This window comes from Hippopotamus amphibius, chromosome 12, assembly GCF_030028045.1.
Source record: "Hippopotamus amphibius kiboko isolate mHipAmp2 chromosome 12, mHipAmp2.hap2, whole genome shotgun sequence".
Lineage (NCBI taxonomy): Eukaryota > Metazoa > Chordata > Mammalia > Artiodactyla > Hippopotamidae > Hippopotamus > Hippopotamus amphibius.
Genome location: NC_080197.1, coordinates 28,544,508 through 28,558,920, shown reverse-complemented (window position 1 = coordinate 28,558,920; position 14,413 = coordinate 28,544,508). Strand labels below are relative to the sequence as shown.

The 14,413-nt window shown below is 44.5% G+C and overlaps 2 protein-coding genes across 2 annotated transcripts; both read right to left on the bottom strand.

Annotated features, from left to right (window-relative positions):
* Positions 1-4,148: 4,148 nt before the first annotated feature.
* Positions 4,149-7,022, bottom strand: ZCCHC3 (zinc finger CCHC-type containing 3). Its single transcript, XM_057704302.1, has one exon. It carries the CDS (start codon positions 6,807-6,809, stop codon positions 5,598-5,600), a length of 1,212 nt encoding a protein of 403 aa, XP_057560285.1. The 5' UTR covers positions 6,810-7,022; the 3' UTR covers positions 4,149-5,597.
* Positions 7,023-13,602: 6,580 nt separating this feature from the next.
* LOC130834164 (transmembrane protein 242-like) lies at positions 13,603-14,053 on the bottom strand. Its single transcript, XM_057704264.1, has 2 exons — positions 13,726-14,053; positions 13,603-13,676 (listed from the first exon to the last, which is right to left on the bottom strand). Exons 1-2 carry the CDS (start codon positions 14,051-14,053, stop codon positions 13,603-13,605), a joined length of 402 nt encoding a protein of 133 aa, XP_057560247.1.
* Between the last annotated feature and the right edge of the window lie 360 nt (positions 14,054-14,413).

The window sequence follows — 14,413 nt, the reverse complement described above, 5'->3', positions numbered from 1 at the left end:
GTTATACTATTTGAATGTGCCACAGTCTATTATTGATAGATAATTTATAGATAATCAGGTTGTTTCCAGTCCTTGGAACCCCAAGTAACGTATCAGTGAACATCCTGATATATAACATCTTCGTGCATGTGTCCAAGTTTTGCTATAGATTATTTCCTATAAATGACTGCTGTGTTAAAGAGTATGTGAATTTAAAATTTTGATAGTGCCAAACAACCTGCTTTCCGAAGATGCTGGCTCATGTTTTATTTTAAAACTCTGCAAAGTTTGCATTCTCTTCCATAATATATCTATTTATTTTCATGAAACATGTCCTCCCCCAAATATTCTTAGTCACGCTGACACACCAGCAAGTGGTGCTGTATGGAGCCACTGGCTCTGCCCATGTCAGGTAACGCTCTTGTGGAATTCCACCTTCAACCTTGTATGATCTGACCCTTGGTCACCCTTAGCTTCCTCTTATACCACTCCACGCTCTGTCATACTGAATTCCTGGTTGCTCTTTGTCAGCCATTCCTGGAGTTGACATGAAATAATATAGTGGGCACTCTGGCTGAGAAAAAAGTCTCCCAGGGGCCCAGAAGCCTCTTGCAAAAGGAGTTGCATGTCAGGCTAACTCCCTAGAGCAATAGGGAGCCCCAGAGGGAGTTAAAGGGTCAGAGTGCTAGACTGGCATTTTAGGAAGATTATTTGTTCCTTAGTCCATCTCTTTCTCCCAGCACTCTAAAAGGCCTTCACCAATGACCCCTGCATAATTTAACCCAACAGGCACTCTTCAATCCTGACTTCTGAATCTTGACACTTCTCAGGACCAATTTTACTTGACCTCTTGCAGCACTCAATACAGTTAATCCCTGCTGCTTGTAATTATCCTCCATTGGTTTATGTGTCCCTACACTCTTGTTTTCCTTCTCCCTTTCTTTCTATATATAAACTCGTTTATTTATATATAAGTATACACATGTATATGTTGGGTGGTTGCAATGTACAATGCATATCCTTCTGTGGAATGTGGCTAATGAGTTTGAAAATCATTGCTGTAGGACACCTGTGTTTATTTCTCAAGCCCAGAGCTCTCCTTAGAATTTAAGACCTGTGGATATTGAACCACATGTTCCACACCTTCTTTTAGACATCCTCTATGGAGACCTCAAATTCAATGCAGCCAAAATCAAACTCAAAATCTCAAACTTGGATATTCTCCTTTGTTTCTACATCTTAGGGAGTGGCCCTGCCATGTATCCAACTGCAGAAGCTGGAAACCTGGGTGTCATCCTTGGTACTTTTCCTCCAGCCCATGTTTAAGTCTTGTTGATTTAATCTCCTAAAAACCTCTTTGCTCTGCCTGCTTTTCTCTGTCTGCATCATTCAGGTCTAAGGTACTCTCATCTGTCACCTTGGTAAAGTGGACTTCTTTACACTTGGGCTTCCCTCTGACCCATTCTCTACAAAGTATCCTAAATGGTCTTTCAAAAATATAACCCTGATCATGTCACTTCCTTGCTAAAAATCCTTCAATGGTGCCTCATCATTCTTAGACTCAAATTCTAAACATGGCTGACCAGAACTCTCCAAGAGATCGCCAGTCTTATTTTCTACCATCACCTCCCTCCCCATCTCTGCATTATAGCCACATTGGCTGTGCCAGATATGGTTGGTTGGTAGAGAGCTCCCATTCGCACTGTTTATAAGCCTCTGTGCTACACATGCTGTAAAGTGAAAGCATTTCCTGACTCCCTTGCAGCTAGGGCTCCAGCAATTAGGTAAGCTTGCATGAGGTTCAGAAGGTGGTAGTAGGCAGAAGTCAAATAATTCTAGCTGTTTTTGCTTGTAAGTAAGGTTGTGGAGACTCTAGTATATGGTCTCTGGCTGCAAGGGCTTGACATTTCGCTGTTCTAGCAGTAGCATTGGCAATGGCATCCTGTCCTTGGGTGGCTGCTTCCACAGCATGTCCTCAAACTCAGCCTTTGCAGGGATGGCCTCCTGGCTCCTTTCTGAGAGGGAGTAGCTCCCTGGTAGGTCAGTTCCATGGTGTTTTAAGAATCATTCCTAATATCCAGCCTAGAGCCCATCACTTTCCTCAATGTCTAGAGTGGTTTGTTTCTAAACACTGGATATTTGGTTTCTAGAATCTGCCATGCCTCCTCCCACTATAGGGTTTGTTATACTATACTTGTTATCCTTATGCAAACCTAGGCTCATACCTTTACCATCACTTAACCCCCACCCCCATCTCTCAATTAACTCCTTATATAGCCTTTTGATCTCAGTTCAAACATTTTATCTGGGAAGTTATCCCTGACCCCCAAGAACAGATCAGTTCTCCTTATTAAACATATCACTCTGTATGCTTCTTTCAATGATTACAGATTATAATTACATATTTGTGTGACTCTAGAATTCGAGTCCCAAGGGACTTGACTATTTTGCTGTAATCCATTGCCTTGGAAGAGCTGGTGCTTAATATGTGTGTTAAATGAATGGAATGAAGGCGGCCAGAGTGGAGAGTGTTAGGACAAAATCAAGCCTCTTATAACACTGACAAGCCCTGTGTCACTTCCTCTTGGCCTTTTCCCAACCACATCTTCCTGTGACTCTCCAGCCAGCCTGAACACACCCTGTGCTGTAGCCTCCAGGTCTCTGCACAGGCTGCTTCTGTTGCTTGAGTATCTCTTCCTTCTTCACCTGACTCTTCTTCATTTTGCAGGTTTCAGTCCAGACATCATTATCTCTTCTAGCAGACCTGTAGTTGAGACAGTTCTATATTCTTTTCTAGAATATTAAAAAATACTTAATATTATTTAAAAAATTGCTTCCTTACTACTTATCTGTAGCTCCCTCTGCAAGTGCACTGTCTTATTCACGGGTGTATGCAGAGCGCCTTGCATGGGGCCTGGCTCTAATGGCCTTCATTATTGTTGAAAGCTGAATGAATGAATGTCAGCTAGTCAGCCAGCCTGTCTGGGGATCTCGACGCACTTCCCAGGAGCCCATGAACAGTGAGGGATTGTAATTTGGGGGCTGCTAGATCAGGAGAGGAAGCTGGGGGAAGGTTTGTTCTGCTCCAGCCCATGGCTCAGTCCCCAGACCGCCAGGCAGGAGGCCCTGGAGCGGATTGGGGCGGGGAGGGATGGGCAGGGAAACAGTTTCTTCCTCTGCTTTTTCCAGTAGAGTTGGGGGGGAGGGGCAGAGAGAGGGAAGATTCCTTCCAACGAGGCTCCTTGGCACAGTGCCTGCTAGGAGGAAGGGGGAGGGGACTATGATGAATGCGGGCTTTTTCCCCATCAGGCCTCCAGCACAGCGAGGGAGGGAAACCCGTGGCAGAGTAGGGGGAGAAGAGGGGGAGAGAGAGGACAGAGGGAGGAGGGATGGAGGAGGGAAGAGTGTGTTTGCCTTGGGAGACAGGAAGGAGAAAGGCTGGGCTGGCTTTGAAAGGCAGGATTCCCAAGAGCCAACCAGGCCTCAACTGCACCAGATCAGCTCTGGAAATACCCTCAAATCACTGAGTCAGAGAATCAATACCGGGAACATTAATTCTTAGGATCAGATCATCTTATCACCTCAGAGTTAGAAAATCCTTCAGAGGGTTGTGTCTGGAGTCTCCAGGGCTAGCTCAGAGGAGTGAGTCAGTTCAACCGGAAGTTTCCTGGACTGTTTCTCTCTTCCTTATATTTGGAAGAGATGGCATTTTTTTTTAAAGCCCATGTTCAATTCACTACACTTACAATAACTGTAAGATGATGAAACTGACATCCTACCTCCAGTCTTTCCCACTGGTTTGTCATCTCCTGAGGGCAGAGTCCCTTTCACTTATGTTAATACTATTCAGAACTGCGGTCTCAAACCTGGCTGCCCATCAGTTGTTTGGGGTGCTTACTAAAAATATTTTCACTCACTCCAGTGATTCTGATTCCTCAGAGTTGATTTAGGACTTAACACTTTAGTTTGACAGTATGCTAAGTGATTTTGATGCAAAAGTTTGGGTAACAACTCCCAAGGGCCTAGGACAACATAGTATGTGTCAAGTGTTGCCTGTGGGGCTGGAAATGTATTTGCAGGGTAAACAAACGGTATGTGGGAAGCCTTGGTTGAACCAGGATCTGTGAACCTATGCATCTAATATTTTGAAAGGAAATAGTGAAACAGTGTTAGCAATACAAAAGATAAATATTTATTCAGAACAAAACTTTAAACAATCGTTTTACATTCTAAGCCACAAGGAAATAGGAAAACATAAAGGAAAGACAAAAACTAAAAGAAAAGGAGTGTACTGTCTTTTCTACTTTAACTTGATAACACTTAGTAGACCCAATGCCCTCTTGCTTGGCCTATTTCGCAAATACATTTTAGAGTTAATAGCTTACTTAGAAGTCCGTTTTTCTCCTGAGAGTCAGGAGGTTGCAGATGAGCTTCAGTTGGCTACTTCTTTGGGGGCTCTACCTACGCTACGGTGCAAATGTAAACCTTTACTCAGCAGCACCTCTATTTCTCACTGATGGCAATGAAAGAGGAAGAGGAAGGCCACAAAGGACTTTAATCCAGATATGGTACTCCAGGGAGCAGTGAGTGTACCCTGGATTATGTTCCTTTGTCTCTTCTCTATCTCCCAAGTATACAGAACCCCCTGCCAAATCTTCTGCTTTCTCCCCCAGACGATATCTTAGCATTCCTCTGGGCTCATTATTCTGGAAAGAGCAGACTTTCTGGGCCCTCAAGTGTTGAGGAAAATGTTGTGAAGTGTGAGAGGTAGTGGAATGAGCACCGGGCTTGGGGTCAGGGAACTCTACTCTAGGCTAGCTCTGGCACTAGACAGCTATGTGATTTTGACCCAGTCATTTAACCTCTGTGGTCTTGTTTCATCTGTTGGAAAACCAGGGGATTGGTCGAAACCAACTTTTAGGTCCTTTCCAGCAGGAAAATTGTAGATTCTATGATTCTGTGAAGAATGGCTTCTGAGCTACTGAAAGCGCTGTCACAAAGTCCATGCATTTTAATGCCATAAGAGAGGCCCTTGGCCACCATTCAGAGCTTATTGACTCAGGTTACATACACTTCTAACAACACTGGTTTCACAAATTCTCAGACCACGTAGATTAGAAGCAGCAAATTAAAAGGGGACGGGATGAGCTGCAAAAGATAGACACTCTGACCAAAGCCAGAGTCAACAATGTTCTCAATTCAACAAACACTGATGGAGTGCCTACCATGTGCTGGGCCCCTACCTAGCACTGGGGCATAAAGATGAGCAAGGCAGCCTGAAGAATGAAAATCCAGGGAGAAGACAAGTTGTGGGGAGTAAAAAGTACCAGGGGAAAAAAAAAAAGTTACAAATACAAAATGAAAATAAAATTTAAAAAAGGGAGGGGCGACATTCTGCACACTACAGTTCTTGGTAGCCATTACTGATGACAGCGTCACCAAATTCAGGAAAGGCTGAAATGGAGTAAACCTGGTTTAGGAAGGCAGAGTGAGATGTCTCTTGTAGGTTTAAGAAGATCTCCTTCAAAAACGATAAAAAATGGTTTAAAAAAAAGTTTTGGCACTTAAGTTTAAGGGGTAAGCTGGCTCTGTGTTCACCCTGGCAGGCAGGCAGGTGTTCAGTGCCCGGCCACACCGGTTAGCTGAGCTGCCACAGAATTGTGAACCGCTTTGGGACACTGGGCAAAGGCGTGTCCTCGCTTGCCACAGAGGTTACACACGATGCCCTTCCGGCAGTAAGGGCTCAGGTGGCCCTCCTCCCCGCACCTGAAGCACCTGTCCTGTGTGCAGCTGCCGCTCATGTGGGTCCGGGAACCACATTTAAAGCACGTCTTGGGCTGCCCCTTGTACCAGCTGTAGCCCCTCTCGGCCCCCAGGAAGAAGGCCCCTGGCAGGTGCCTGACCCCGCCCTCCCCCTGGCGCAGCTCGATCTCGCACTTGTACTCCCCGGTCCAGATCCCAAACCTGTCGGTCACTTTCACGGGCACCGCAAGCACATCGCAGTGGCGCTTGAGCCAGGTCACGATGTCCTCCACGTCCACGGTCTCGTTCCGGAAGAGGATGAAGAGCGTCTTCAAGCTGGACTTGCTCCGCCCCAGCACCACAAAGTTCTCCCAGCAGTCCTCCTGCTCGCGCTTCTCCTCGTACACGCGTAGGAACAGGGCCAGCTTCTCCGCCGAGCGGAAGCTCACGTCGAACTCACGGCTGCCCGGGATCTGAATGACCGCGTAGATGTCGCTCGGGTCCATGCCGATGGAGCGCAGGATGAGCGCGCCCACCACGAAGTCCCGGGTTGGGCAGGCGCCCTCGTCTCCCTGGAAACAGATGCGCACGAGGAAGCGGCCCTTGCCCGGGGCCGCCGCGGGGCCAGCCGCCGTCGCCTGCTCGTCCTGGGGCCTCTCGGCCGCGTCCTCGGCCGCGTCGGGCCTGGCCGGGGCCGCCATGGCCGCCGCCTCGGCTTTCTTCCTCCGGCCCGCCTCGGCTGCGCCCTTCTTCTTGCGGGCGTCCCCCGCCTCCCCGGCCGGGTCTCTCCGGCGACCCTTCGGGTCCCCGCGGCCAGCCGGGGGGAAGTCACCGAGACCCGGCGCTGCCAGGCCCGCGGGGGCGCCGAGCCCGCCGCCCGCGCCGCTCCCGCCCTCTTCCTCCCGTCGCGGAGGCCGCGACTCGCGGAACTCGCCCTTCTTCTCGGCCAGGTTCTTCACCACCTGGGCCCAGCCCATCTTCTCGCGGCCGCCCTCGGCCTCCTCGGCCCGGGCCGCGGGGCGCGCGGGGGCCAGGAGCTGCGGCCGCCCCCGCTTCCTCTCCTCCTCCGCGCCGCCGCCAGTGGCCATTTTACCTCCTTCCCAGCATCCTCCACTCGCTCCCGCAGCCAAAGGGCGCCCATCGCGCGCGCCCGCCCGCCCGGGGCTGTGGGGGTTTGGGCTTTTTTTTTTTTTTTTTTTTGAAATTCGACGCTTCTCTCCCCCGCCCTGCTAAGGTATTTACTTACGGCGCTTGGCGGCCAGCGGCCGCGGTCCGGGAACCCCCTGGTAACGGCCGGGCCGCGTTTCCGCTAGTGCTCGCTGCAGCCCCACCTCCTCGGCACCGAGGCGGGATGGGGAGTTTGGAGCGCTTCCCTGACCCTCGCGAGGGTTTGGCAGCCTTGGGCCTCGCTCTCGAGGATTTGGTATTTCGCAAGCGGTCCTCGATGATTTCATTCAAGCAGTTTTACTAACGGCCCACAGCCCGAAGGCCGGACAGAGTTGAGGAAGATTTCGCCCATTTTGTTTTCATTTTTGTACCTTTTCTATTAAAAAAAAAAAAAGATAAAACTTAGCTCTCCCTCCTCCCAAAGCAGATCACAATGCATTGTTTTTCCAGCTTTGGATTATGGATATTTTCAAACATACAAAAAGTGGGAGGAAGTTTTCAGTGGACATTTTACCCTTAACTTTTAAACGATTTTAACTTTCTGTCATTAAAAGTTTACTACAGCTTATCACGCTACGCCTCTATCCATCACTACTTATTTTTTGATACATTTCCAAGTCATACTGCATTATTTTTTGAAAAGACCTCTCATTCACGATGACAATTATATTGAGCGCTTACGTATCCGATACTGTTCTAAGCACATTGCAAGCATTCTCACATGGAATCTTCCAAAACAGTGCTGTAATTATACCTATTTTGCAGGAGGCACGGGCTTGGAGATAGGAGTTAAATCACTTGGCCAAGTGGCAGAGTTAACAGGTAGTCCCAACGCGTAGGTCACTTTTATTTCTTCCAATTCTTTGCTTCTGACATTGTGGATAAAGGACTCTTTGGATCAGATTCTCCAGGAAACCTCGTTCACACAGATTCCCTAACTAAAGTTAGCACTGGACACAATCTCTTATTCCTCCTTCATGTGTCTCAACTGGTGCTTCCAAAGCATTGATAAAAATTGGGTGGTTGAGGGGATGGGGTTAACATCACCTTTCTTCATCTTGTTTTCATTGTCATAGCTGTTTGTGTTTCAGGGTGCTCCAGTGATCTTTCTGGGTTTAGTGAAAGAAAAGGTGGATTGTGGAGTCAGGGAGACCCTAGTTTGAATCTGACTGCTTCAAATCTCAGTTTTGTCATGTGGGACCAATGACCTCAGTTTTCATAGCTCAATTTGCTCATCTGTAACAAAGGGATATATTTTTTTTTATTTTAAAATTTTTTATTTATTTATGTACGTATTTATTTATTTATTTATTTATTTTTTTGGGGGGTACACCAGGTTCAATCAACTGTTTTTATACACATATCCCCGTATTCCCTCCCTTCCTTGACGCCCCCCCCCTCGAGTCCCCCCCACCCTCCCTGCCCCAGTCCTCTAAGGCATCTTCCATCCTCGAACAAAGGGATATTAATATCTACTCTCAGAGGACTAATGTGGGGGTTCAAGGAGATAGTGTCAAAGAACTTAGTCCATAATGAGTTCCCAGGGAAGGTTATTTTTCCTTTCTGACGGTGTTGGATTTTTTCCTGTTTCTCTTGCAGTTCTACCTAGCATCTGGGCGTCCCTGTGAGTTCTTTTCTTAAGATCTTTCCCTTTACTCCAATTCCAGTATTCGTCTCAGGAAGACAGCACCTCCAACTTTTATGCTATTTGGACCTTCCGATTCCCTCACTTTACAACCCCTGAGGTGCTTTTCTCCATCCCTTCTCTGCCACTAATGCCCAGGATTGTCCTGGGATCATTAACCAGAAACATCAAAGTCTTAGATTCACACATTCCACTCTTTTATTCTTTCTGCTGGCCTGCTCAGATCTTTCCATGGTGAGGATATTTACATAACCAAACAATTTTATTTTAAATAATGTATTTTAAATAATCTCTTTTATTCCTCTTACCCTAACTCCCCACCCCAGGTAACTAGCACACAATCAGATATCTACAAGGCAGGTACCTTAAATAAGGAAACATGCTGAGGGAACTGGAGGGTGCATATTCTATCTGAAGGGGCAGCTGCTAGTCAACACCAGCTAATTATTGCTCCCATTGTGGCCAGATCTTCCTGTTTTTAAAGTGAAGTGTAACTTTTTTTTTTTAGATTCTTTTTTTTTAATGGGAAACATTCTTCCTTCTCCTTCTTCTTGGAGGTTGTCTCAGCTATATTTGGATCCTCTGTATAAATTTTAGAAACAGCTTACTAAGTTCCAGGAAACCACTTTTGAAGCTTTTAATTAGGTTTGCATTGCATTTATACAGAATTGCCAGAATTATTGTAATACTGAGTCTCCCCGTTTATGACCCTCCTGGGTTTCTCATTTATGTTTCTTATTTTTTGAATTTCAATAACATTTTATAGTTTTCTTCATAAAGATCTTGTATAATTTTGGGGGGGATTTATTCCAAGGCACCTTGGTTGCTGTTGTAAATAGTATCTTTAGAAGTCATCTTTGTGTTTGGTATTTAGAAAACACAATTGAATTTTCTTAAAATATTAATTTTTAAAAAAATTAATTAATTATATTTATTTATTGACTGCATTGGGTCTTCATTGCTGCACACGGGCTTTCTCTAGTTGTGGCGAGTGGGGGCTACTCTTCATTGTGGTGTAAGGGCACCTCGTTGTAGTGGCTTCTCTTGTTTCGGAGCTCGGGTTCTAGGCACGTGGGCTTCGATAGTTGTGGCTCACAGGTTTAGTTGCTCTGCTGCATGTGGAATCTTCCCAGAGCAAGGCTCGAACCCATGTCCCCTGCATTGGCAGGCGGATTCTTAACCACTGCGCCGCCTAGGAAGTCCCACAATTGAATTTTTTGTACCTAACACATATCTAGCAACAATGCTGAAATCTTTTAAGATTTCCAATGGCTTTTGGAATCAATTTGCTTTTCTATGTTGCCAATCATATTGTCTATAAATAATGAAGGTTTTTTTCTCTTTCTGTTCAACTCTTACACTTTTTTCTGGTCTTTTTGCACTAGACCGGACCCCCTCATGTAGCCAACATATATTAGGCATTTTTGTTTTGTTTCTGACTGTTAAGAGATCTGTTTGTATTTTGAAAAGATTTGCTCTGTGGACTTGGGTCTTGCTCCATCTCAATTTTACTAACCATATCTTCTCCTATCATGAGATTTTGTTGGTATGGGTATGGCCATTCTTTCCATCAATGCCATTTTTCTCAAGTCCACTTTTGCAGATCCAAGTTTTCTATATTCTCTTTTGGTCATTCTTAATTTTATTTCTTGTTGATGATCACTATTAGCACTGCGAATTGGATAAAAGACTAAACATTTATATTTTTTTCTCACTAAATTTATTCAAAAATTGTCAGCCATTCTCCTCAGCAGTGCTTCAGCAATCAGCTTGGTCTATTGTAGAGATCACTGAAGCAGGAGCTGCGGGACCAGGCAGGTATCCTGTAAGCAAAGCAGTCCAGATGGGCACCGAGGCCATCTCAAGAGGGCAGCCTTTACTCATTTCTGGCAGAGTATTGCCACAGAGGGTTTGGCATCTCAGTCTAGGTTCTTACAGACAGAGCTTTGGAACTTGCACTATTTTTAAAAGGCTAGTTAAGAGACTGTAGAGGAGGCATGATTTGAGATGGACTTTGAAAGAAGAAGCAGGTTTCGGAGAGCAAGAGAGAAAAAAAGCCTATGAGTTAGAATTATTGTTGCTATTCACAGATGAGAAAACTAGGCCCAGTCACGGAAATGAGTTGCCCAATGTCACAAAGCTTGTAGTAGCTTAGTGACTGTCAAAATCTGAAACCCCATCAACCCACCTCTAAAGCTTATGTGGTTAGCCACTTACATACTTCTGTCTCATGTCTGAAATGGAGATAACGATCCCTACATCAAGGTTACTATTTACTGACAACTTACATTCATGGTTATACTAACACACAAGCTAGGCTCCTTTTTTTTTCCCCTAGATGCTGATTATACCTGTTTAATTAATTAACAATACAGCAATTTTAGTAGGGTGACATGGTCCAGAGAAAACAGTTACATTATGCACTTGACATGCCATTAAAACTTTTTCCTTAAAAGTAAAAGGTTTCATTATAACAGATACATTTCAAATGTACTTTATTAAATCTGATTGCTAATTAGAGCCAAAGCAATTATAAAGAAATTACACAATGATATTCAACCAGAAGTTAATTTTCTGGACATATTGACATATTAATGTTCTTTTCTTAAAACATTTTAATCTCCAGCAAAAATAACTGCATGTAGACATTATTCTGTTTTCTGGGAGAGATCTGGAAGGACAGAAAAGGGTTGGGAGTGTTTATAAGAATAGACCAGTAGCTGTTTCCATTAGGGAGGTGGTACTAATCAATATTGAGATTGAATACTCAGATAACTTTCTGGTTAAACACATTTGTTAAGATAGGTGATAACTGGGCTATTTTTTTAAAAAATATTTATTTATTTGGCTGCGCCTGGTCTTAGTTGCAGCACTTGGGATTTTTAGTCACAGCATGCAGAATCTAGTTCCCTGACAAAGGATCAAACCCAGGTCCCCTGCATTGGGAGCTCGGAGTCTTTTTTTTTTTTCTTCAGATCTTTATTGGAGTATAATTGCTTTACAATGTTGTGCCAGTTTCTGCTGTACAGCAAAATGAATCAGCTGTATTTATACATGTATCCCCATATCCCCTGCCTATCCCACCCCTCTAGGTCATCACCAAGTATCAAATTGATCTCCCTGTGCTATGCAACAGCTTCCCGCTAGCCATCTATTTTACATTTGGTAGTGTTTATATGTCAATGCTATTCTCTCACTTCATCCCAGCTTCCCCTCCCCACCCTGTGTCCTGAAGTCCATTCTCTATGTCTGTGGCTTTATTCTTGCCCTGCCACTAGGGTCATCAGTACCGTTTTTTTTAGATTCCATATATATGTGTTGGCATACGGTATTTGTTTTTCTCTTTCTGACTTACTTCACTCTGTATGACAGACTCTAGGTCCATCCACCTCACTACAAATAACTCAATTTTGTTCCTTTTTAAGGCTGAGTAATATTCCATTGTATATATGTGCCACATCTTCTTTATCCATTCATCTGTTGATGGGCGTTTAGGTTGCTTCCATGTCCTGGCTGTTGTAAATAGTGCTACAATGAACATTGTGGTACATGTATCTTTTTGTTTTATTTATTTATTTATTTATTGACTGCGTTGGGTCTTTGTTGCGGTGCGTGGGCTTCTCATTGCTGTGGCTTCTCTTGTTGCAGAGCACAGGTTCTAGGTGTGCAGGCTTCAGTGGTTGTGGCACGTGGGCTCAATAGTTGTGGCTCGCGGGCTCTAGAGCACAGGCTCAGTAGTTGTGGCACACGAGCTTAGTTGCTCCGAGGTGTGTGGGATCTTCCTGGAGCAGAGCTTGAACCTGTGTCCCCTGCATTGGCAGGCAGATTCTTAACCACTTCATCACCAGGGAAGCCCCCTTGGGCTATTTTTATGTTGACAACTGAGACAAAACTATAAACTCTCAGTCAATATTTAGGGACCTGGAACCAACTTCTCATTATTATTTTAGCATGATTATCCTTTCAGGTTATCGTAATCTGTTACTGGCTTCTTGTCTAAGAATTTATGGGGCCTTATGGTGAGATCATCAGGTAAATAACTAGCACATACAAATCACAGACTGTGTTCAGGACAACAGAGCCACACCCATTGCCTGATGGACAGGATTCACCTGTGAACCCCATCACTTTGGAGTCTGTCTAATATGAGAAAGTCCTCCAAGTTCTGACAGCCACATACTGATAAGAAAGGCTGTTGAAACTTATTTAATTAGACACATTGAAGTACTACTGCTGTTAGGAGTCTGTTTATAAAGATTTTCCATCATATGCTATAATTTTTTTTTCAGGTAAAAAACTTGATTTCAACTGTTATATAGTCATAAAATTATTTCCCCTGGGATTTCCTCCACATAGGGAAGTTATCCATATAATTATTATTTTTTAATAAATTTATTTATTGGCTGCATTGGGTCCTCCATGCTGCACACTGGGCTTTCTCTAGTTGTGGCAAGCAGGGGCTACTCTTCATTGTGGTGCTTGGGCTCCTCAGTGCGGTGGCTTCTCTTGTTGTGGAGCACAGCCTGTAGGTGTGCAGGCTTCAGTAGTTGTGGCACACAGGATCAATAGTTGTGACTCATGGGCTTAGTTGCTCCATGGCATATGGGATCTTCCTGGAGCAGGGATTGAACCCATGTCCCCTGCATTGGCAGGCAGATTTCTAACCACTGCACCACCTACGAAGTCCCATATAATTATTTTTAAATAGTCTTCCTAACTTTGGGAAAACCTGACCCTCCCTCCAACACACACACACACACACACACACACACACACACACACACACACACACACACACACACACACACACACACCATGTGAACATAACCAAATCAACTGTAAAGTACAGCACACAGAAATGACTGTCGGCCTCTTACAAGGACACTGCATGCCATCCATCCCATAGGTTCAGTCAACAGTCTTCATGTGCTCCTGAGGAGAAATCAGTTGAGTCCCTTTGCTTTTGTGGCAGCTCCAAAGACAGCCTTTTCTGTAACAATCATTCTGGACTTCATCCACCAGGCTCATCTCACTTGGATTGCAGTGCTTCCTTCCACTTAACAGCCAATTCAAGAGTTCTTGGGAATTGTTGGAAATATTGATTGCATTTTACTTTGAAAGTCTTTCATCTGCTTCATAGTTACTGTGAAGATTAAATAATCTGCTATGTCTAAATGCCTGGTACAATGGACTGTGAATTCCTAAAGCTTTCCAGACCTCAAAGCTGATCACACCAAACCCATGCCATGAATAAATTGAGCCCCATGCCATGCAGGGCTCGCAAGGCAAGGGAACACCTGCTCTCCAGTAAGGCTTCTGTGGCCTACTTCCCTTACTGGACCATTCAGGACTTTTCTTTTTAGCCAATGATAATGCTGTAACAAATCCAGCTAGCATTTCCGCTGTAGCAACAGTACCAAGCAAGATTCCACCTTTAACCAGGAAAAGCTGGTCATCAGTGGATGTCAGAGCCTCCAGCTGATAGGACGTCTTTGAAGTCCCAGTGCCCTCTGTCTCCATGCTTATCTAGGCTCATTTCCTTTTAAGGCCATGACCAACAACTGCACATATTTCTTCTGCTCACATTGCATTTGCCAAAACCTAATCACGTGGCCTCTCTTAGCTGCAGGGGAGGCTGGGAAATGAGATCTTCATCTTTTTTTCTTTCTCTTTCTCTTTTCTCTTTCTTTTCTTTTATTGATTTATTGATTTATTGAAGTATAGTTGATTTACAATATTATGTTAGTTTCAGGTGTACAGCACAGTTTTATATATATATATATATATATATATATATACATATATAATTTTTCAGATTCTTTTCCTTTATAGGTTACTAGAAAATATTGAGTATAGTTCCCTGTGCTATACTGCAGGTCC

Bases quoted from the DNA above. Each gene is read 5' to 3' on its own strand.
- ZCCHC3 (XM_057704302.1), bottom strand. From the start codon at position 6,809: ATGGCCACTGGCGGCGGCGCGGAGGAGGAGAGGAAGCGGGGGCGGCCG.
- LOC130834164 (XM_057704264.1), bottom strand. From the start codon at position 14,053: ATGGAGACAGAGGGCACTGGGACTTCAAAGACGTCCTATCAGCTGGAG. The intron at 13,677-13,725 runs GTCCATTGTACC...TAATCTTCACAG, and splicing joins GAAAGCTTTAGGAATTCACA to TAACTATGAAGCAGATGAAA.